Here is a 25,133-nt window from a genome sequence, read left to right on the forward strand (position 1 = left end):
GGGGGGGGGGGGGGAGGAGAAGCAACACAGACCTCCTCTTTCCATAAATATATGAAATAAGGAAGCCTTCATCATTTTTTCCATGCATGGATTTATTATGAAATCAGATATTTATGGGTAATCATAACAGTATCTACAATAATAAAATTTAATACTTTAAATTACTTGGGAAGATTCCACATGTCCCTAAACACTTAATTTAGTATCTCTATTATTCCTTAAGATGTGTTTTCTTACACCACACAATAAAAACTTAAATGTTTGTTTTTTCCTGTGCTGCAATGTACAGCTTCAGGCACTGCAGTCCTCATTCTCACAAGAACAGGCTATGTGTGCATCAACAGTGTCCTGCATATCCTCTGACTTCTGGTCAAACTTCGTCTGTTTGTCTGTCAGGCTGGTAACCGAATCTGATGGGGAACAAGAAATTAAAAGCGGTTTTGTAAGGTACAGGATTTACCATGCATTAGTCATTAATTACAGCAGGCTTTGCTTCTCTTCACTGGCTTTCGTATTTATACCCAAGTCACACAGAGATGTTCCAGGAAACCCACTTAATTATGAAGCCAGTTCTACCTTGAAAACTACTACTTTCATGTAGAATTTTATTAATATTACATTCAAGAAAGGGTGGAAAACAGACATGAACCTATCATCTGTGTAATCTATAGCTACTTTATCTAATCTCTTATCATCTACAATATACCTATAAAAAAGACATTCTCCTATATCACTGTACCTGTGTGTTGGAATCCTGACCACACTTGACCTTCTATTGCCTAAATCAGCTCAGTGAAATAGGATCATGCCTAAAGGCAGTGATATATAAAAAATATACAACGTGAGGATCCTTGTTTCAAGGTGCTGGACATGATCGGATGTAGCTGAATCCTCACAGGCTGCAATACACAGTTTTTCAGCTGAATCACTGTTGACTGTGCTGTTACCCTGCCCTTATCTTGTTAGCTCAAAGCACCATGAAGGAGAGTTCAGTTTAGATTTTAAACTTTGGTATAAGGTAAAACATAGTAAAATTACAACAGAAAAACATCTCTCTTGTTAAAGGAAGTTTTACATGTTAATGAAAACAGGGAAAGGTCTTCAGTCAATACTGCAGTAAGTCCATCCCTACCTGGGGGTATGTTAGATTATTAATATGTTTCAAGTAGAATAACTGAGTTGAGGCGCAATCTCTTTAGACTTTTGTGCAGCTTCTAATCAGTAGGATTTCTGTTGACTTACCAGCTGGGAGACAGTGGAAACCAACAGTGACTGGAGTAGTCTTAGTGGCAGAGCATCCTTTCATACAGCGCAGCACAGGCTCTGTGGAATAGCACTTGGACTCTACACCCACAAGCTGAACTGTCTTCTCAAGCTTCACAAATGAGCGTCGCAGTTTGCAGGCTGTAACACAATCATTGATGCTTACATTGGTGCAATCGTTACATGTTTACATTCAAAATATTCAGATCTCCCCAGAAGGACCCATCTGCCAACACTGTCAACTTACAAACAACTTTCTTCTATGAAAACTATATTTTGATCATAAATGAAGCAGCATCACTGACTGATAAGCTTTTCAAATCAGCTAATTACATATGGAGCTATGGAAAGTTAATTTCAAATGCAACTGGTTTATTTATAGATTAGCATGATGAACTTTCTAATAAACATTTTTCAGAGTAAATATGAGAATAGCTGCAAAACCACATTCAGAAGTGTTGAATACTCAGCAGGGGAAATACAGGGGGGATTTCTGACCAAATAAAAACAATCACTAAAGAATTACACTGTTACTACTGTCATCCAGGCACAGAATTGTTTCAGAAAGACCAGAAGTCATTGCTGCTAGCTAGTAATATTGATCTCATTTTGGATTCCCAGGACAAGCAAGTTACAAGAGTCCCAGAAGCTAGATGGGCCACAATTTATCCGTGACTATAAGCTTTATGCTTTAATTCCGCCATATGTGAAATGGAAACACAGTATGTGGTCACTGCCAACCATGGGAATATTATTGTGTACATGCATGTGGACTCCATATCCATCTAAAAAGCAATTTTGATGCCCAGTATTCTTGACAAAGACATAGAAGAATAACAGTTAATGCACAGCTAAACACGTAGAAGACATGTCCAGGGACTGAGGAAGTCCTTTCCACCAGGACAAGTCTTCTTTACACAGGCAACATGCCTGTTCTCCTCGCAGCACTATAGTATGCTGTTGCATCATAACCTCAGCTGAGAGCATCAGCACACCATAAGATCCCAATCTACTGAAACACTTAAAATACAGCATTTTTATTTCAACTATACAGTATTTTTCAATTTCAATTACACAGTATTTTTATTTTTATTAAGTCCCTGGAACTGCTCATGCACTTGAATGCTTTGCGTGACAGGTTGCACTGGTTCAAAAATCAGGGGGTCAGCCATGGTAATAATTACTAATCCCCATCTGATTTTTGGCTGGTCAGATGCTGGAAACTGATGTCTGGGAAAATGCTGTTGTGCAAAATGCAAAGCACTCTGTGTGAATTTGTCTTCTTACTTTTTTTTCTGATCATCTTCTAAAACACTTCAAAACTGAAACAAAGACTTTGTTTCAGCTTGGTTATTTAATTTCAACTGACTTGTGCATTTTGTCATGTTTGTTTAACTTGTAATTTCTTATTTCTTTCTAAACTGGCAAGTAATTTTAATATTTCATATATAACTTGATAATGAATCCTTTAAAAATGTTTTTTATTTCCAAAATGTTTACAGATTTTAGATTTTCTAAACAGATTCTACATTTTCTAAACAAGTATAGTATTATTATATTAAATTTATTAGTTTGCATACCTCCTGTACACGGCTTTTCTTCCAAAATCCAAGAATGCCCAAAACTCACTGCATCTTTAGCTAGATATCCATTGGGCATCCGATATTCCTGTTCACATTCTGCATCATATTTTCCACATATTCCACACATTTTCCCTGCCATCCATAAAGCAACTTGAATCTTTGAGAAAAAAACAATCAAAACCATTACAAGTTAAAAAAAGTAAAACCTATAGAGCAAATTTTTACTATCGAGTATAAGTTAATGCACAAGAATTTACAATCTCTTTGGTAAGAATTGAAAAGTCTCTGACAGTCAAATGCCAAACTCCTGTGGTGCTGAAGTGTCTTTAACTGTTACAGCCTTTAAAACCTACTGTGCCAGTCTAGTATGTTGTTAATAGTCTAGACTATCAATATGGTGAAGCTTTTGTCTGATGGATGTTTTCATAATATAGGTGATAGATACAGTATGGTTTACCGACTCCTTACATTCCTGCTTCACATAATTTTTAGTGCAGCCTTTAAAACATTCATCCATCTTAAAAAAATGGCTGCAGTTTTGCTGATTTGAAGAATTATACAGTGCTAAGAACAGTGGACAGGAGCTGAAAACATTATTCTTGCAAATGCCCTACTGACTTAGGGTGTGTATGCTCACAGGGCCATTTCCCAACACACTCCTGTACTGCAAGAATAAGGTATGTTTGCTGGTGAGATTCTCACTTTTCCTGCTAGAAATAAAGAGCAGGACTGTGCAGTTCTCTAGTGTTATCTTTCCTCTTGTTTTTTTTGGGCCCTGCACACATCTGGTTTTGCCACTTTTGCAGATTTAAGGGACATCTGTGGAAATTTTGCAACACCCAAGCTTATGAGGAAGAAGAATGATACCCTGAATGTGTATCCATCAAAGTACAATTTATCAATGCCATAGGCTGGGGCAATAAGTACGAGCCCTTGTTTTTCACTGTGGATCAAAAAAAAAAAAAAAAAAAAAAAAAAAAACCAAAAACAAACAACTGCCATGTTTCTAAAACACTCTTTTCCTTGAAATTCCTCAATTGTTCTATTCAAGAAATATAACATACAGCTAAACAATGTAGAAATGTGCATATATAGAAAATAGGTGTTTGTAAAAAGTTGGAAAACAATTCTAATGATCAAAGATTTATTAATTTTTCTTTGGGTTATTAACATAATCATATTTCTTTCTAGATATGGTTACAGAGCTGTCTATAATACCTGTACAGTTCCGCAGATATACAAGGCCCTAAGTACACTATATTGGAGTAAAGAAATACAAAGAACACCATGACTGTCACTGGAGCCGTTTCTAGCACAATTATCACTTCCCAAGTTCGTAATAAATAGCACAGAGCTCAGCGCTAGCAGATGCTAACCCAGTTTCAGCAAGATGTAGCCTGATTCATATACTACAGCTCTACGGTCAGGAAAATACCCTCATTGTCTATAGGCCCTGACTGCATAGCACCGAATGAAACAAGGTCCTCCTGTACATTTCACAGAAGAAAACTATTCCTGCTTAAGAAAGGCAAGCAGGCTATTTTAGCAGTGCTCCGTATTTATTCCTAGCAGACTTCAGAATGCTAGCCAAATTTATACCTAAAAATCAAATTAGGAAAAACATTGATATACAAGTATGGTGAATTTTAGAAAAGCTCTACTTCAAAAAGTTTTAATCAAGCAAGATTTTATAGTATAACTGAAACATTTATCAAATTTGGAACTCCAGCAGGAGCTACTGTAATGTATGAAAAGGAGGGATCTTCACATTAGTTATATCTTGCTTAGTTTGGCCACTTGAAAAGCTTCACACTCTAATCAGTCTTTCTAAATGTTCCTGTGCTTGTTCTTAAATATTAACCTTTCAACCAAAGGTAGAAATACTTATTGAATACAAACTGATGGAATCTCTTTGATAGATTCTTTGTTTCTTTCTTTCTCCTAAAACCTATGTGAAAATAAAAGAACAGATGCTGCATCACTTACCAGCAGATATGTATGAAACATTCGTCGAGGGGCTTTCAACCCCATTCACAAGCAGTTTCACCTGTCCATTCACAGGACGCATATCAATTTCACTGTTGAGGAGAAGAGTGTTCATACCCTGTTTGTATCACATTCACATGCATAGAGTGACAAAGGCATTTTCCTGCTCACTAAATATCACTAGTCACACCATAAGCTCATTTCAACTACTTAAATTACATTGGGGTATTCTTGTCACATAAGATACGGGAAAACATCATCAGCATCACATTCAATATGTGTGGAAAATAAATAAGGGAAATGCTGAAATGGGCTGCTAAACATTGCAGATCTAAGCTCCTCTCATGTTAAATGTGGACGATGTAGTCCCTCACACTGCCAGCATCCGGCAGGAGTTACTTACTGAATACCAAGCTTGATGTTGATTGCCTTCAGATTCACATCTTCTTCAACATCCCTCATCATCACCAGGAACTTGAGGTCAGAGCTGCAATCCTGAGCCAAGATGTGGTAGCAGTTTGCCGGCATTGTGTAGTTAAACTGAACTTCGTTAAAGGTTGTGATCTTGTCATGGGAAACTGAGCAGCGAGCTGGTTAGATAAAATGCCAGTGAGTATTTGATTTTCCATAGAAGAAAGTAGTTAAATGGCATGTTTTATTTTTAGTGCTATATTATTTTAACTTTATCTTTTTTTTCTACTACGTGATATTTTTGTACGGATTACAGAGGCTTTTGGCTACTAAGAACCCATAAATTCTAAAAAAGGCATGGAAAATCTCTATCTAACAAAAAATAATTGCCAGAGAGTTTAAACGTTATCTGTTCAGACAATTGGTAACTTGATCCCTGAAATGCTGATGATGTCTGTACTATATGCACAATATTCGCTCCCAGTTGAACTATCCTCACATCATTACAGCACATTTCTTAATTAACTGGTGACAAATAATCCCAGAAAAATTCAGAAAGTGCTCAATTCAAGAGACTGAGGATGTCATGCTTCTGAAACTGATTAGACCCTGACCTTTCAAGTTCTCAAGCACTGCAGAGGGGGCTTCAGCAAAGACATTCCAGATGGGAGGCTGCAGCTCTGAAGCTGGTATCCTTGGACCTACAGGGAGTGACAGGGGAAGCCTCATGGCTTTTTCATAGAGGATCACCTGAAAAGGAATTCAAAAGCACATTCAAAATACACTTGTGCCAGGTAATCACAGCAAACAGCTGAGATCAGCTTTTTCTCCTATTTGGAATTTGATTTCAATTTCTTTTTCTTTGGCTGGCAAACAGTTTATGTGAACACAACTCATCTGACTCACTGTCCATGAGCTTTTAGGTTCTGCTTACAGTATTCTCTCATGGTGTGGGTCATCATTCAGATATTATTTGGGAGACAATTAATTACTCCCCTTCAAAGGTGAACACCTACGGAGCTACTACAGATGGAAACACATGCCATTATGAGTATGTGTCATTATGAGTACCCACAGCACTCTCTTTTTCCATGAACAAGATTGCTCCATGAATATCCTTGGATGTAACATAAAAAGATTGAAAATAAACATAAGTTGTTTTCAACATTTGCACCCAAACGGATGCATACTTAATTTTTCTTCCTCAGAATTGACCCACTGTAATTAAAATGCAACAGTCTCACTTTTTTTACTAGGAAAAAACAGGAGAATGATAATAATATTTCATAATTACATCAGGAAGCTTGATGACAACGTCACATGTCCTTGGAGAAGTTAGAGCCATGATCACCCTGGCTTGTTGAGAAGGATTCTTGTCTACTTTTTCAGAGAATCCCAGCATAAATGCAGCCCCAGGGACAAACTTGTAAAACCTTCAAAAATTCAAATCAGAAAGACTGATGAAATAGAGAAGCAAAAAGCAGCACACATCCCAAGCAGGTCGTCTCGCTTCTATGTGTAAGTAGCACATGGAGTCTTCAGGATCTCTGGTTAGGTCCCCATCACCGCTCTCTGCTTTACTGATCAAGTGTTCAGTGAAATGAAGGATCTGTTTCTCAGTTTTCAGTAATTATGTTCAGTAAGAATTACTCTATATTACAATAGGGTGGCTATGGTCTCCCAATTAGCCTTTATGTCTGAAGGCAATGCTCGGACACATCAGAGAATAAAATAATAGTTGGTACTTTAATCCCTAGAACCTCATGGGTGGATGCTGATTTTTCCCAGTTGACCAATAACATGAACAAGTGCCACTAAAGACTAAAACCTCACCAGTCTGCAATGGATCTGACACTTGAAGGAACTTTAGGCCAATCCAGTTTCACTTGTACAGCAGGGTGGGCAGCAAACTGCCCAGTTACCAGCTCCATCGAAATCTTGTAGTCCTTGCAATTCTGTCCCCATTTGATGTAAGCCTATAATGGGGAGAGAAATGGTCCATTTTTAAATGCATGGAACATGGTTTTCCTGTGATGCATATGGCTGTACATAACTATTTTTGAGCCTTACCGCTGCCTTGTGAGCATTGAGGACTGAAGCATCAGCACAGAGCTTCCACTTGCTTGAATCTGTGAGGTTTGACACAAATACCTGCATCCGGGGCCTGATGGAGTCAATATCAGCATATACCACGAGCTGGAGGCCTCCTATCTTCTTATTGTTACGAATGCCGTAAAGAAAACCAGCTAATACTGGTGTTTTAACATCTCCCAAAAAATTAGGCTAAGAAGAAGGGGGACAAAGCATGCAAAGAATATAATTATAAAAGGGTTTACCATGGAACATTTATATCCAAGATATAGATAAATGAAAAATAAGCAACTAAACTGCAAATATATACCAGCATATGTACCACAATATATACATGCCTATAAACTCTCATGCATATGTCTTTACTGTGCTTGTGCTTCTGCAGGCACAGATGGATTTTACCACTGTATTTTATATGAGCCAAAATTTGTGCCATTTCCTGAGCTACAGCTGATACTGTGGAAATATTCATAAGCATTAGGATACAGTAACAACTATATGATTTGGGCTTCATTGTTAATACCCATATATTTGCTTGTCAATGAAAGAAAGTGGTTCAATTTGACTAAAGTCAGCTGTCAGTTGTACTCATCACTCATTCTCACAACAATGACATCCCCCAGCTAGTGTGTTCCTGTTTGTCCGTCTGGTGGGTCTCTTGGCTGTCACCTCACACTTCAGCTGTGACTTCTGTGGGGCAGGCAGGTATTGTGTTTGCACAGCACCCAAGCACAATATATAATCCAGCATGTTGTCTCTAACATCGAGACAACCTCCCCCCTTGACAGCAGGGCCTTGAGCATGCTATGACCTGCAATTCCTTCACTCCATTGTTGGACTTCACTTTATCACTTGCCCCAGGGAGCAAGCCTGTATATATCAGATGGGGCGGTAGTGAGGAGCCAAGGTGCTACACATCATCTCTGGAGCATGCCTTCTGCTGAGGCTCCTCTTAGCCTCAGCCTCCACCACCATCATCCTTGCACTGTCACTGCAGCACCTTAGCTTCCCTCCTGGTTGCGGAGGTCACAAGATCAGTCTCTGAAGGCATCTGCTGGGTGGAATTCTCATGAGAGAAGGGTCGTGGTGCAAGTAAGAAGGATCCTCATCTCACTGCAGAGGAAAGTGTGTGTGGGAACTATGGTGCATGTCTCACTCTTCATTGATCCCTGAGACTTGAGAGGTTGGTATTTCTCTCTTCCCAACATCCTAGCTGCGCAATTACTGCAAGGGCATGACCACTCTGCCATTCCTCCAAGCTGTCAAAATAAAACCTAAAAAGTGACTCCACTAACCCTGGAATCAGCTCGAGATGAGGCATGACTGGATCTGGTAGACGAGTACGTGCTGCTAAGTTGGTCAGCTGGGAGTTTCCTTTTTGGGAACTGCAAGAAGAAAACACATCATGCTCAAGAGGGTAACTTAAAAGAATGTTTGCAGAAATTGCACTAGGCAGTGCTGTAGAATACTTTCTGTCGTAGCACTGGGTATTGATAAACTTGCATTCCAACCCTGAGCAGCTCAATGACTTGCAATATGCTTTGTTCTGCTTAGTAGGTACTAAGCAGTGATCTAGCTCGGAAAAATCTTGTTTACCCAAATGTATCTGACCCCTCAGAAGAGACAAATAAGGAACATGTATAGATGAGAATTTCTGGTGTGAAAAAACAATGAACCAGAGCAAGTCAAACTGAACCAGCCTCTTGATTCAATATGAAAGACCAGAACGGATTCATTTTACTTCTGAAGGGGCCTGATCAACTGGAGGACACACTGAATGGACCAACAGAATGGAAAGGATCAACTGAATGGACACACAGAGCTGAACTTCTTACTTTTTGAGGAACACTAATATCAAGTACACTTCTCCTGACTGGCTCATGCCCTGGTAGGAATCTTCTGCTGAGCTAAACTACCATAAAATAAGGTATCCTCCCACATTTGTCAAATCACTATCCCGGTGTGTATCAACAGTGATTCCAACACAAGAAACCAAGTGACCAAAGCCAGTAAAACGACCAAAGCTCTTGATGGTAGCATCTTTGTTTCTCCAAAGTGTGCATCACAGTCCCTTGTACTGCATTGGCAGAGCTCTGCATCTGCTTTTCAGAGCCACAAATGGCATCATGTGCACAACACAAAGGAGAGCATAGCTCTCGGTCTTTATGCATCTCAGAAGAATCATTACAGTTGATTTGGTGTTCTAAATGTTATCAGTACTGTAATTTTCCTCAACAAAGACAACAAGTTGCCTGCAAGGTTTCCATTTGACTCATGACAGATTTCATACTTCATTTACTGAGAAAAGAAAAACTCACCTCTTGTCTATGTGCTGATCTAAAGCGATACTGATAAATCTCATCATCTCCCTTTGAAAATGATAAAAACAAGATGAAAAGTCCCAGAAGAAATGCTGCAATTACATTGAAATCTAAGCACTGGGAATTAAGTAAGGATTTTACTAATTATCATTCATACATAGTTCTGTTAGTCACAAGCACATGGTGTAAGACTTGAAGTAGTTTATATAAAGCATTAATGTTCCTACCAAAAAATTAAGACAGAAGCATGCAATGTATTGACAGAGAGTAGTAAAGTGGCAAATATGGTTCCCTGCTTATAACAAAAGTTTCAACAAACTTGTGGAAACTTTTGAGATGCTTTGAAGTAGACATCTGAGCCAATGATTGCAGGTGTGTTTTCAGAATGAATTTTGCAATTTTATGTTTCTAAAATTTACTGTGTCAACTCATAATTTCCTGATTTATGATGCAAAGCCATCTGCCATCAGGAATGTGATTCATGACTTTAGCAGCATCAGTCAATTTACTGACAAAGTTACCCATATTTTGGAATATCTGCTGCTGCTGCTGCTGCCGCCTTCCAGATGTCCTGAATGATGCCCATGGCTATGGTGACTCGATGACTCGCTGCTGCTGCTGCTGCTGCTGCTGCCATTCAGATACCTTGAGTGATGCCCATGGCTATGGTGACTCGATGACTTCCTGCTGCTGCTGCTGCTGCTACTGCTGCTACTCCTTTTCTTACTACTACTACTACTACTACTACTACTACTACTACTGCTACTGCTACTCTTGCTGCTGCTGCTGCTACTGCTGCTGCCATTCAGATACCTTGAGTGATGCCCATGCCTATGATGACTTGATGACTTCCTGCTGCTGCTGCTGCTGCTGCTACTGCTGCTACTGCTGCTGCTGCTGCTGCTGCTGCTGCTCCTACTGCTCCTACTACTGCTACTGCTACTGCTACTCTTCCTACTGCTACTACTGCTGCTACTGCTCCTCCTACTACCACTACTCTTGCTGCTGCTGCTACTGCTACTGCTGCTCCTGCTGCTCTTGCTACTTCTGCTACTGCTGCTGCTCTTGCTACTTCTGCCACTACTGCTACTGCTGCTGCTCTTGCTGCCTGCATCTTTATTTCTCGCTTGCTTTACTTGATCATTCTCATCTTCATCCACAGCCTTTTTACGATCAGGAGAAGCAGCAGATGATGAGGAAGATGAGGAGACAGCTGAGGAGGCAAGAGATGAGCTGGAGGGATTTTTTGCACTGGGGTCTGTCCCAAGCTCTGTTAGCATAGTGTTTCCTTTCTTAGAAGGTTGCTTCTTCCGATGTCGTGTTTTATTTGCAACCTGCAAAAACAGTGCAAAGAGTAATGCAAGAGAGGTGATTCATCTGGTTCAGTATTACAAAGTAAAATTTCTCCAAGTGTCAGACAAGCTGCTCACATTCAGCCTTTCAAGGAACAACTTCCCTGCCTTGTTTACTGCAGAAGCTGCAGAACTCCCTTAGACTCACTCCACCCAGCTAAAATCTAGCTTAGCATGGAGGACCAGCCCCAGCTGGATGCACCCCAGGCCTTGCACTGGCACCTTTCAAACTAGTCCCACTGTTGCTTTTCCATGCCAGCTTTCCACACTGAACTTCAAATTCTTGGCTTCATTTATGGGTAAATATTCCCCCCTCCCATGCTCAAAATCTCTTACCCTGAACACGTTTTCAATGCCTAGAATCTTCTTCAGTTTAGCTTGAATGTCCTCATACGGAGAAGCCTCATCCTCTTCCTCAGACTCTGAGTTTACCACATGAATTATTTTGGAAGCTGCTTTTGATCCTGCCTGAATCTCCAGCTGAATTTTGTCAATATCAGCATCTGTTTGAACTACACACCAATTGCACACATTAGAAGGTTATACTGTTTCAAATAGCACTAACAAACCTAAGATGACAAGACTTGTGCTCAGTATCATACCTGGCATCAAGACTATTTTAGCTTCATGTTCTCCAATTAATCTGTGCAAATATGTATTTTTTAGGAAACTGGCATCTCGTGACCTTCTGGAAAAGCAGAACTGACAACCAAGATGAGGCAGTTTGATGCAAATGTCTTGTTTATGAGTTTTTCTTCCTGTGCCATGGTAAAGATCCTCTTGAGAGCTATAGGCATGTTTCCTTGGAATGCTGTCCTCTCCTTGCTGCATTAGAGATGAGTATGTGAATAGCATTGGGAGCGTATCATAGGCAAGAGTGAAATTGCAGACATGTGCATTATGGAGAGGGTAAATATTACCATACAAGCAAAAAGGAATAGGTTACCTTTGTGAAACCTTCACTGGAAGCTCCCTCTGATGGCTTGAAAGGTTCTTCTACAATATCTGATGAAGCATCTCCTGGGAGAATTGAGGTCCTCTTTTCAACACCTAGTTCTCCTATATTTCTTGATACAGCAAAAGCCTTATGTCTGTGGAGATAAGCACAAAAAACGGTGAAGTATTCTGGCCCCTTGTCTTTGGATTAAATTAAATACATACCTGTGGGTATCATGTGACAGCACAGAGATATGTTGTTTGAACATAGGGATTGTATATGCAACTATAGGTATATATATTATTAAAGACAAATAAATGTTCATGATAAATATCAGTTCCTTATATCACCAGAAGTTTCAAAATCTGGATAAATTTAAAGATATTTCTAAAACATGAAAGGCATTCATTTAAAAAATAAAAATTAAAACCCCTAAAAGACAAATAAATAAATAAATAAATAAATAATATTTAAACCCACAAAATAATGAACAAATTAAAATAAAAATTAAATTCCTAAATAATTTAGGTATCTTTTAACTTTTTAACACTCTTATTTCTCTTCCTTGCTCTATACCCCAAAGATTCTGCTACGCACTAAAAAGTCACTCAGCCTATCTAAAAACCTCAGTGGGATGTCAGTGAATATGAACTTCGTAAGGTTTCAGCAACAGAAGTATTCTGAAGTAAAGCTACCATACCTTCCAACTACTATCTCAGTTTCCTCGTGGCATGGATTCGTTTCAATCTTAATATTTTTCAGTTTCATGTCTACCTTGGCATCAAACTTCAATGGCACTCTTGTCAGGACCTTGCCTTGAATTTCAACAGCATGTTGAAAGTATTCTGTGTTGACACCCATTGTTGCAACTGTATGTATGTATAAGCTGAAACGGAGTGAAGTGGTCAGATGTTAGAAAGGTGCTCTCTTTTAACATGTGGTTCTGCCTTTTCTTAAAACCCTCCATAGCCCTGGAAACTTGCCATACCTTGGATTTATGTCAGACCGAATCTGAATGGTGGATTCAAGCAACTGGGAAGGTCTAAAATCTCCAGTTAAAGTGGGGGTTATCTTTCCATCAACTGCAAACAACAGAGCAAAACACAGTATTCAGGAAGAGGTAATATTTTTGCTAACACAACAAATATGGCTGGAAAACAAGACAGACTTTGAGATCTTTTATGAATATGGAAAATATACAGAAAGCTTGTTCTGTAGGCAAAGGTTCTGATGCAACCTATTGAAAATGGAAATAAAAATATTGTAAGAAAATAAAGAGCTGATCCAAATTGAAAGTTTCTTAAGTAGTATAACATTAAAATTTCAGAAATGCAAGGAGCCAGAAGACAGAGTGAATAGTGAGCAAAGAGTCTAAACAAACCCTGCTCTCCAATCTTTCCTCACACCAAGCATGAACATCTTTCTTGTACTGCGGACCCCAAACTGGACATTGTACTCCAGATGCAGCCTCAGATGCATTACATAGAGGAGAGGGAATAATTTTCATGCTAGCTCTGCTCTTGCTGTTGCAGTCAATGATGTAGTTGGCCTTCATCACCACAAGAGCACACTGCTGATTCACTATACCAGTTTGTCCCCCAGGCCTCTCAGCCCTTTTCTGCAAAGCTGCTTTATGTCTGAGTGATGCCCAGCCTATATACTTATATGGGTTACTCCATCCCAGGTGAAGGACTTTGCACTGCCTTTGTGAGATTTCAGCACACTTCTGTCAGGCCACTCCCTCCAGCCTGTCAGGGTCCCCTGGGGTGGCAGCCTGCCCCCCTCTGCCCACTGCAGTTACTGTTCCCACGAATTCAATGTCTTCACTGGCATAGATTTGCTGAGGGTGCCTTCTTTTCAAGGTTCAGATTGTTAAAAGAGACAATGAACATCTAGCAATAGAGGAACTTTGCTCATAACAAGCCCCAGTTGGACTTTTCATCTGTTGACTGCTCTCAGAGATCAGCAGTCCAGACAGCCTCCACTCAGTTTGTAGCCCATCCATCCAATGCACACCTCCCCAGCTTGGCTACAAGGATGTTATTTTATAAAATAAACAAATAACAACAAAAAGAAACACCCTTAAAACAAGGGGAAGGTGTTCAAAGAAGTTATTAAATCAAACTAACAAACCAAGAGCCAAGACCAGTGGTGAGCACATACGGGACTTCTATAAAGGGCACAGGTACATGTAGTTCACCCTTCATTTCTTATGTGGTGTCAGCAGAAGAAACGGTCAGTTTTGCCTAAATTAAAAGTCTGCTGCACAACAAACAGTTTGATCGCTGGATTAACTTCTTGATAAGTATTCATACTTGCATATTTATCCTTTTAAAACAGAGCTCTCCATCTCTTTTCACAAGCCCTCTTCTCTTCCTGCCTTCTTTAATGTTACTGGTAGTTCTCTTTTGATTGTCTTTTTTTTTCATTTCTGTTTAAATCACCACTGAATTCTGATTAGTTTGTAAGTGCATCTCACAGGAGCCACACCCTTCTGCCCATGTCTGCATCAGCTCCTGAGGCAGCTTCTGTTTTTTCTGGTCTTGAATGCTGTGACCCTTCCCTCTCTGGTTTCCCAGATTCTCACCTCACTTTCTCTGTCTTCAGTCCATTCAAAGATAATGCAGAAATCAGCTGTGTCCAGCCACTCTTCAAACATCTTCACTACCTCCCCTCCCCTACAAAAATTAATTTATTTTTCTAACTGTTCTCCCTTCTCCTTCCCCTCTTAGCCTGTCTGTCATCCCCTGCTCAGAATTCACACGACTGACCTCGTACTTCCCAACTCACCGTTGACTGCTGCACGTGCCAGAGCAGTCGTGTACGACCCGTACTCCAGCGGCAGACCAGTGCAGGTTGGAATGATGTATCGTAGCTCTCCCAGCCACACTGGCTGCGTCCATTGTCCTGCAATGCCACTGCGGATTTGGCTGGCGATTCGCTTCATCACTGTGCTCCTGTCAGCAGGTTCTAGCACAGTCTGCGTAAAACAGAGATCTAAGAGGTTGGAATATAAGAGTACAACGGTGTCAAATCTTGCAAAGAAAAGTGGGTGTCCCTGGTACCTTCACAGCCTGTTGCAAGACTTCCTTATTGATGTTGACGTAAGCCAGCTCTTGGCCAAATAGTTTCAAGTAGGCTGATATCAAGGGGGTTTCTGTTGGCAGCTCCTTCCACCCCAGCAGCTAGGGAAAAGATAAAGAAACAAGCAAAGTTCCTTAATGCAAATGGCAATTCAGCAGGGCGATCAAATCTACTGCTGACCAAGCTGCAATTTTCCATTGCTGCTTGTGTTTCTTTGCTGTTTTATAAATAGCACAGCATCACTAACTCAGACCTACTCCCTGTCATTGAGGTGCCCACGAAGAGCCTCCTGTCCAGTGTTCTGCATTCTGATGCAATAGCATTTACACAGGTGGGCTGGGCCATTAGTACCACTAAACTCCATTTGAAATCACAGCAATAAATCACCTTTTCTCTTGAAGACAAAAGTATATTCTTGTAAACTAAGGAAGGTAGATGAAGGAAGGAATGGCGAAGCCTGCCAGGCCTGAGACACCATGCTGCAATGCCCACCTCCCCCCTCTCCTCCTGTGCTCCTTCTGCAGCCCCACATGAGGTGAGGAGAAGGCAGGGACAGAGCGAGAATTTGAGGAAGCTATCAGAACCATCGCAGGCGTGATGTCCTCTGCAGTCCTCCTGCACATCTCTTTCACAGGAATACTGATAGGTGGGTAGTTTACCTTCTGAGACAGGGCTTAACTAGTACAAGAAGCCTTGCTAAATACCCCTTCGTATAACCCACACATTGCACTACTGAAAATACCTACAGCTTTTCCAATCTCCTTTATCTTTTTGTATGTGGGATATTCAGCAAATGGGATATTTCGTTTCATGATGACATCTGTGAGGCCTTCCACGCGGACACCAACCTACAAAAACAGCATGAGAAGGAGCAGCCTGAGATATACTTACAGAGACAAAACTTTGTTGTCAATTTTCGTTTTAATTTGCTTTATTATTGGTTGAGGTGAATATTTACCTCCACCAAATCAGCTGCTGACCCTGCAGAATATGCCATCAGTTTGGAAATTATTGCTGATGGGAACATCGTTCTTGGGCTGTTCATAACAAAGACATCTCCAGCAGCACCAACTTTATAGTTATCTATGGCAAAAGTAAACAAAAGACACGTCATTTTTCTAACCCCTCTGCCTATCATTCATATTTCTACAGCTTTTCCCATTGCCAACTCTAAGATATATCATTACATAATTGTTAACTGTTTAAGCCCATATTAATAAATGGCTACTTAGGCACTTTTAAACATGTGACTGTCACATTTAATTCAATTTCTTATTGAAACACCGAATGCCGTATTTCTCCACAGGACTTAACCTCTCTTCAGAATGGATTTTTGAAGTGGAAGTTTCCTGGTCACGGACACGGTTTTACTCACCAGAGAAACCACCGATACGCATGACCTTGCTATACCGATAGCTCAGCCTGTCCAGTTTGGGGGCCAGCAGCTTAAGGGCAATATTGCAAGCTGAAGATCTAAACAAAATGGGAGACGTAATAACATTCAGAAATAAGTTGCACCCCATCAGAATATAAACTGAATTCAGTTTGTGAGCACAGGCAGTGCTCACTAACAAGAATGTAACAGAATTTAATATTTGCAGAAGATCGCCCACGTCGTTCTGGTCTCTACTTACATGTTGTACATGTATGGCAATCTGCTCTTCGACAAAGCCTTCATGTGGGAATACACAAAACTAGCCACTTGCAAATTGCTCTCCTTCATTGCCACATTAGCTATTGTTGTTATTAAAGGCAGGGCAGGCCTTGTCTCAAAGATAACAGCACAAGCCATCATTCGCACTTCAGGGGGAAGCGACTGTTCTGCAAGGATCTGGATGAGATATCCCTGCACCTGCAGAGAGAAAAGAGTGTCTGGAATTGCCCATAATTGTGACAGTTTTTCAGACTGAATCCACGCATAACCTGCAAGAAATATGGGAGAGGGGGACATTATCCCTGCAGAAAGGTCTCCTGATGTTTTTTATTGCATGGTTCTACATAATTTTATTAAGGCAACTGAAGGGGCAATGGAGGAACAGCCCCATGGAGAAGGGCTGGCACAGAATCTAAAATAAATGTCCCTGTATCAGTGTGTTGGATCAACCCACCACAATCCAAAACACATCAGCATAGCTTTTTGCATTACTGATATTGAAAGATCAGTGAATATCTTCAAAAGAAACGAACTGCAGATAGGAAGACAGATTCATTCTTTGGAGTAACTCTACTGACTCAGTGAGCATGCTTCACTATTTTAGATCACTTTTAAAAGGGGAGCTTCAGCAGCTCACCAAGGACAGTCTGAGTGGATGCTGTCTCATATAGCTCCTATATCTAAACCATGGGAAAGGCAGGAGTCTTGCCTACGCTCACCATACCAGCAACCTCAGCAGAAGGTCAGTGGTGACTCATTCAACCTTAAGGAAAGGGTCTAAAAGAGACAGAGCAATGTCAACATTTTGCCTAGGAGGTCCACAGAAAGTGTGTCTCTCTCCTTCTGACTATGGACACAGTTTAAAATATATGTCTGACTTTTGGGTGGCTAAATTTCCACCGTATATACAGACTCAACTGGTTATGACATATGACTAAAGAAACAGTGCTGATATCCTTCTGGGAGATTCCTACTTGGAAATATAAAACTGTATTGTGTTGTTCTTAAAAATAATCATTTTTTAAGACATGCTGTATCCACACACATGATACCATTAAAGTCATTACCCTTACAGTACGTATTCTCTAATTCACTGAATCTCTGACAGATCCTACTTACTGTTTTGGGGTCCTTCCAAGCTATTTTTCTGAAGGCCATTATAGCATCAATCTGAATGTGGATGGGGATATCAGAAGCACTGGATGAAAATATGGGAAGGAACTTCAGGATGCGCTTGATGCTGGCTGGTTCTCCCATGTTGCCAATGCACTTCAGAGCTAATTTCATTTTGTCTTCACGGCCCCTGCTGATTGCTTCATCTGCCAGGTCATGGATGGGCTACAGAAAAAGCACAGTTCAGTCTTCTATTCCTAATACACAGACTGGCACAGTGTTCCCCTTACCCACTGAAAGGCCTATCACAATAAAGAGGAGGATGGCTCCTCTTGGGATTTTACCTTATGATGTGAAAACTGTGTCTTCAATCATGAAGAAAATATCTACGTTAATAAAATTATTTATTGCCTTTGTTCTGAAGGAGATTTATGAAATGTGTATTTGTAAGTCCAATTGCCATTTTTATACTATATCTTAAAAGAATTAAGCTAATGTAATGAACATTACTAAGCTATTAAGAGCACCCTGAAAAAAAGCTGCCCACCTGAAAAGCTTCTCTAGGACAAGCTGAGGTCTGAGAACAGTATCTATTGACCACAGAACTATATCCCAAGCAGGCAGCTTGCTGAAGCGTGGGACTTTTCTGGATTCGAGAACTGGTCATTAAATCCTGGGGGGAAAAACAGGGGAAAAAAGAATTTGATATTCAATACAGTGTTTCATATAGGTTTCAGAGCAGGAAAATTATCAGAGCTTATGTGAGAGGAGCAATTTCAAAATTATCGTTCACATTCAAACATATTAAATCAGCTTGTAGACATTTTACTTGTAAATTTCACTTAGGAACTTAATTTCCCACTAGTTTCAATATAAAAAAATTTACATAGAACCATTCTGATTTTCCTCAACTGAGCATAACACTGAAAATACAAAGATTACAGGTAAACATCAATCTATATCTTTAGAATAATGTACAACTCAATTACATTAATGATGCATTCTCACATCATATCATTTTTTCCTATTTAAGAGAATAATATTGACTAAAGATGGAAAAAATCCCATTCAGAATGAATTATTCATTTGATGTTTGCACTAATACCTTCACATGTGGCACTTTTCCAGTTCATAGGAATAGTTTGCAATTAAAATTGCTGTTCAAGTGACATAACACACAAATCACCGTTTGTTTTAGAATAAAGAGATTGAAGTGGACAAAGTTTTGTCTGTAGAAGGCATGACAAGTGATCCCATAAAACTAAAATGGGAATTATTCTCAGAAGCTCTGATGGAAGAAGGGCTTTTATATCCATGTAGTTAGATGAAGACAGGACTGAACTCTCCTCTCATATATGTAATGCCAAAAGAAATTCGTAATTCAAAATCTGCACAAAATTGGTGTACATGAGAGGAGAATTCCAGTCCCTAATGTACTCAATAATTAAAGGTTGTCATCAATCATCATTCCTTTCGATATCACACAGGAAAGATTCACATAGATTTACTCACTGCTGCTATTGGAACAGTTTGTTCATCAGCTTTCACTAAATGGAGAGCAAAAGAAACACTTAGAAGAGTCTGAAGGTAGTTAAGGTCATCATTGCGAATTCTGGTCTTAATGAATTTGAGTGCTTCTGAGGTGCCTGTCGCAGAAACTGCACTCAGCAGCCATCGCCTGCAAGCAGGTAAAAAATTTAAAAAAAAATAATAAAAAAACACCAAACCCCCCTTAATTTTAGTTCTTAATTCTCCAAACATTGAGAAGTTTCTTATAAGCTGGTACAATGAAATACCTGTAGCGGGGCTTATCTGAAAATTGTCTCCATATAGACTCAAGAGTATCAGCACTTGCTATCCGGCAGAGCTGGACAAGCTCCAAGAATCTGTATGGAACATCATCGTGGAAATCTTGTTGGTTATTCAGGACTATGTGTTGCAGTGTTTCTACTATCTGTTACAAAACACGAGAGAGAGGGGGCATACCTAATTAAATCCTTTGGAATTTATGATCATTACTCTTTTAGTAATTTTTTGATTAGGAAAGCAATTTGAAGACCAAGACCTAAAAATACTATACCCGTTGCTCGGGATTTTTCATCTTGATTAGCTGCAGTGGCATCTGTGGCAATACTGATGGGAAGTGGTAAAGAAGGCCTCCGTAGCTCTGCGTGGAAATGTCCGGGGCACTCCCCCGCTCGCTTCTCACTTCAAGCAAGGTGAGTTGTTGTCTGTCAAGAGATAAGAGTCACGGGAGGAATGAATTAAGTCTCTTCCTCCACCTGCCTTAGCTGTTTGTTGGTTCAGTGATTCTGTGATGGTATAAGTTTTACTCTTTAATATTTTTTTTTTCACAGTGAAATCTTACAGTCTGCTAATGGATAAAGCCTTCTAATTGGAACAAAATAATATTAGAGTTATCTACAATGAAATTGTTTCTGACGAGGAATTAAACCACTGTTTTCTGAATGAGAGCTACAGACTTGGTGTAATCAATGATCTTATTTCTATGTGCACCATCTTTCTCCTGACACTATAAATTAGCCCTTTTTGAGGACAGACTAGTAAAGTTGTATTCTTATGGTATAAGCAAGCAAAAGTGTATTTTTCCTTTTCTTCCATGTAATTGTAGCGTCACGTTCACCAGGGTACAAATAAGGAATGGTTCACTGAATTTTTAGGAGTGTGGAAACCCCAAGTATGAGTACTCACAGCTTTACCCAACTCATGTGGAACTCATTTCTCATTTCACTTCAACTGGGGGTGAAAGGGATGGCATAATTATTCTCCCTTTGTGAAGCAAGCCCATGTCCACCTACCTTGCTTCCATAACAGCAACGCCAGTAGGTTCACTGAGTGGCGAGATCTGATACACTTGCTGCGACACCACTTCTGTGATGAGGGTGCCACTGTCTGACTGCTTCAGTTTGTAGGAGAAAGCTGCAGTCCCCTTTATGGGCCTTACTTTCTGGAGGAAGACAGGAACATAAAGAGTGAATGGGAACAGAATGGCTGTGCCCGCAATTAGAGGGGTCTTTTCACATCTCACATACCATCATGTCAACAGGACAAGGATAGATGTAAGCCATCCCAACACTCTTCTTCACTTTTTCCTGGCAATTATTTTGGTCTATGGTTTTGGTAACAGAGATACGGCTGTTCTTCCTGTCTTCCTGGATGACGTACCTTGTATGGCAAACACCTCCAATTCCAGCCTGGTAGATCAATACAGATAATGAGACTTCCCAATTATATCAGGATTTCATTGTGTGAGAAGAAGTTTTACTGAACAAAAATTCTGAAGGAGCAGTATGCAGGTAAGGGCCCACTGAGCAGTCTTAATTACGTTTTGTAACCCGTTACCATTGCACACAACTAATTCTATTGAACTAAAAAACAGACACGTGAACAACAGTCAGGGGATGGAGTTTAAAATTAAAAAGTAATCAGTTAATATCAACAATGAACAAATAAAATGGATCAAGTAGCTCTATCAGGAAAGCCATATAACAAATACATTCATAGATAATAATTATTTTCTTCAGAAGATTGCATTTTTAAGACAGATGTCTTAAAAAGAATGCAGCCCAGATAATTCATTCAATACATATGCACACATTTTCTTCCACATGAATGAAAAAATCGTCTTTTTTGATGATGAACATTTGAAAGTAGATGCAAATAAACAGAAACATGAAGAGCACGTAAAGACAACACATCCTTTCAGTAAAGTAGTAGAATGAAAAAAAACAAACCTCTTGCAATTCATATACATTCTGTGACTTTTTAATTGTTATCTGCATCATGTTCAGTATTCCTCTCACTATGTTAATACAGATATCAGGGCAGTCTTCTGGACCATAAATGTTTCCAATTCGTCCACTATTGTATTCAAACTTGAACGGCCGGGTAAAACATGAAGAAACCATCTGGGTGATTTTGGAAGATCGAGTAAATTGGTCCCGGGGCCAGATGCCATTGTATTCTTCAAATTGTGGAGAGCGGATCTAGGAGGAAATTAAGAAAAGATACTTTCTGGAATAAAATTACTTTGGTATTGTACTAAATACATAAACAGATTGGAAGAAATAGATCTAATCACTAGCTCTATACTCTTTCCTTCCAAACCAGGTTTAGAGATTCATACAGTAGTTTATTCTTTCATCTCTTGCTTACACTATTATAAAACCAGTACAAACCCTGTGGGCTCAGCAGTATTATTTTATCTTACAGAAGCAGTTAATGTATCACTATTGTTTCCCAGGGACATTTTAAACCTTTTAGTTGCATTAACTTTATAGGGAGAAAGACTGATTCAAAAATAAATTTTAAAAATACAAATAAAATTCTCCCTATTTTTTCAGTCATAAAATAAATATTCTGCTTTAGGTGAAATTTAGCATTTAAAAAGTTTATATCCTTCTAAATGTCAAAAAATTACAGTTTTAGAATGTTTCATTTTAATTCATCCCTTCCAAATTTATTTTGTTAATCTACTTGCTATACTTGATTCACATTTGTGAATTGCTTAAATCAACCCAGTTTTTGTTTTAAATAAAGAACAATGTATTTAGAAAACTTTTTTTTTTTTTCCCCATACTGAGACATAATGTAAATCAGAAGCAATTTCAGTAACTTTGGAAAAGTTACTGCCAGTTCAGATGCCTCAGAGCACAGCCTGCTGCACACCATGTAAGAATTTCAGGATGAAGGCTGTAGGGCGAAATACAATCCCCAGCCCATAATTTTGACAGCTTGCCTTCATCAATGAAAGAAGATTTACAGCTCAACTATAACCAGGGAGAGCTCTGACACTGAACTCAGTGCCCAAAAAAGAAGCTCTGATTTGTAACTAAATTAAACAGACAAATAAAAGTATTGCTCTGAAATGTATTTATTTCAGATGGGTGAGGTCCTGTCTGTACTGATGTCAGCAGAGGCATCATTTCACATGTACAGATCTTTTTATCCAAACACTAAACAGTATTACATGCTCCTTTTCGATGCCCTTCATTATTTTTACCTTTCTTTTATCACTTACCACTTTTTTCTTCAGCTTTTATCACTTTTTATCTTTAGTTTTAATCACTTTTTAAGTCTATGTTTATTAATTGTCTGCATGACAATTATTTTACATACCCAAGTCCTGGCTTCGCACATTGGTTGAAAATGTGTTGAGACTAGAACCAAATCATAAACTCAGAGCAGGCTTGAATGCCTTGAATTAGAAATAACCATTTTCTAACGGAAACCCTGATTTTGGCACCTCTATTTCCAGCAAAAAGTCTTGAGAAACAGCTGCTATGAACAATTTCCACACAAATACTGGTAAGCGACTGGATGCCAAATCACTAGTCACTTCCAAAACTTTTAACTTGCAGATTGTTCCACTTATACATATACAGCACAGTCTCCAGTTTTTTTCCTACAACTTTACTAAAGCACAAATTAGCCAGATGCAGTTATGACTGTGATATAGATTTCACTGTTGCATGGTACATTGGAAGAAGACAGGTACCTTGAGGAGGTAAGTGTTCTCTGACAGCCCACTGATCTCTAGTTTGCTGCTCAATCGCACACCAGCTTTGGCTAAATTTTTTTCTTGAAGCCCATTCAACACCCAGCCTTCATAGCTGTACAAGTAGCTCTTTCTGCTACTGAATGCAGGGTCTGTGGGGAATAATAGCCATTTTTATGATACTTGCAAGCATGTTCTAATAAACAGAAATCACAACAAAGTCACCAAAAGAAGGTTAGAGAAGGAAATTTACTTACCTATGTCAGACTTCTGGCTACCTGCAAAAAGAGATGGAAACCAGATAAGTAACAGTCAGTCTAGATTCACTTGTTGCCACTGAAGGGAAATTTGAGGGAAGAGAGATTAAAGGAGGAACATGTAGTCTTACCTACAAGGGTGAGCACTAGCGCAAGTATGATTCCCCTCATAGTGAAGGTGAATGGGGCTCTGCCGGACATGGTGAGACTTTTATGGAAGAAAGCTCAGGAACACGTGGCTGTGTTCTGCTGAATTCTCAAGTTTTTTATCAGTTTATGTAAACACTTCTCTTTTTGCAATCATACTTTCTCTTCAGATGGAATAACGGAAATCAAGTCATACCTTGGCATCTCACCGACCTTTTCATATAAGCCCTTTGCTGTATTGTTTAAAAGTTTCTACTCATCCTAGTAAAACAATTTTACTAGGTCGTTTACAATAAATTTACAATAAACACATTACTTAATTTCCTAGATTGTGTCACAGCTGGCTGCTGGTATTTGATCCTGCCACTGATTAGGCTGATTTTGCCCAGGTTATGCTGACCTGGCATCTGACCCAAGCTGTTATCTAACTGATAGTTGGCCCAATTAATAAAGTACAGTCAGTGTCACACACTTTGAAAGTGTTCTTTCTCTTCCCTCAGCATCGGGGGGAGGGGGTGTGTGTGGATATATAAGAATAGCAAGGCTTTAGCTGTCTTCTCACCTGTAGACAGGAGATGACAGCTAAAACCTTGCTACTCTTACAATCATATGTGCACCAAAGCATATCTAACAGCTACTAAAATCCTGTATGTATGGAATATATATATTTATTTAAATAAATCAGGGGATCAGTGTGTCCTTTCAGCTCCGGTCACACTGACCAGGAATATTTTTTAAATGAACAAAGATTTCATAAGCAATCTGTAAATATTTTATCTTCCAAGGTAAATGACAGCTAAATGTGAACAATTAAAAGCTGCGGAGACTCTTCGCAGTGAAGCAGCTAGAACTTTTGCATTTCCTAAGGAGCCAAAGACAAAATGTGGCCAAGTACCTGAACTGATGTAGGCTTGCAGCCAGCTTCATCACTGAGATCCATCGCCAGCCCAGGAACGCTTTCACACAAGCATGCTGTTCTAGAAATTTTGGGGGCATGGGGGCAAGCGGAGATGCACAAAACACGCTTGCCCTTTTTGAGCATGGTAATAGATTGATAATCACAAAAAGGGAGTAATGAGTTCTGGTCAACCCCCCCAAAAAATAAAGGGTCTTTCAAAGTGAAAAAAAAAAAAAAAAAAAAAAAAAAAAAAAAAAAAAAAGGCAAGAAAAAACCCACAGGGGCTTCTGTATTGGAAGACATTTCTGGAGGGGTAACTTCAGGCAATGCAACAAACCATGGGCTCTGTGTCATGCAAAAAACATGAATCTGATTCTAATTTAACATTTACGATGTACTGGTTATTCAGTCACTTTATTGCTGCTCTCACCTGTTAACCACAGGAGTGTGATTTGTGGCAAACGCTATTTCAACCACTACAAATCAACGTTTATTTTCTATTTCAGGAGTTTCTAGTC

The 25,133-nt window shown here is 39.4% G+C and overlaps 1 protein-coding gene across 1 annotated transcript; it reads right to left on the minus strand.

Moving 5' to 3' along the window:
• Positions 1–90: 90 nt before the first annotated feature.
• On the minus strand, positions 91–23,771 carry LOC113482843 (vitellogenin-2-like). Its single transcript, XM_026853913.1, has 36 exons — positions 23,702–23,771; positions 23,571–23,591; positions 23,314–23,465; positions 21,551–21,802; positions 20,849–21,010; positions 20,615–20,763; positions 19,876–20,026; positions 19,592–19,749; positions 19,308–19,473; positions 18,343–18,468; positions 17,802–18,020; positions 16,663–16,880; positions 16,404–16,501; positions 15,987–16,111; positions 15,775–15,876; positions 15,010–15,129; positions 14,735–14,924; positions 12,933–13,026; positions 12,645–12,830; positions 11,954–12,098; positions 11,610–11,832; positions 11,344–11,519; positions 10,728–10,989; positions 10,177–10,526; positions 9,653–9,703; positions 8,630–8,719; positions 7,314–7,526; positions 7,077–7,219; positions 6,538–6,676; positions 5,858–5,993; positions 5,236–5,422; positions 4,833–4,924; positions 3,714–3,802; positions 2,844–3,003; positions 1,243–1,404; positions 91–410 (listed from the first exon to the last, which is right to left on the minus strand). Exons 1-36 carry the CDS (start codon positions 23,769–23,771, stop codon positions 292–294), a joined length of 5,496 nt encoding a protein of 1,831 aa, XP_026709714.1. The 3' UTR covers positions 91–291.
• Positions 23,772–25,133: the final 1,362 nt, after the last annotated feature.

This window comes from Athene cunicularia, assembly GCF_003259725.1.
Source record: "Athene cunicularia isolate RWA chromosome 8 unlocalized genomic scaffold, athCun1 chr8_part1, whole genome shotgun sequence".
In the NCBI taxonomy this organism is placed as follows: Eukaryota; Metazoa; Chordata; class Aves; order Strigiformes; family Strigidae; genus Athene; species Athene cunicularia.

Coding starts and splice junctions, on each gene's coding strand:
- LOC113482843 (XM_026853913.1), bottom strand. CDS start 23,771: ATGTCCGGCAGAGCCCCATTCACCTTCACTATGAGGGGAATCATACTT. Junction 16,881..17,801: donor CTTGGAAGGACCCCAAAACA/GTAAGTAGGATC, acceptor TTCTCTCTGCAG/GTGCAGGGATATCTCATCCA. Junction 11,833..11,953: donor CCAGTGAAGGTTTCACAAAG/GTAACCTATTCC, acceptor TCTCTAATGCAG/CAAGGAGAGGACAGCATTCC.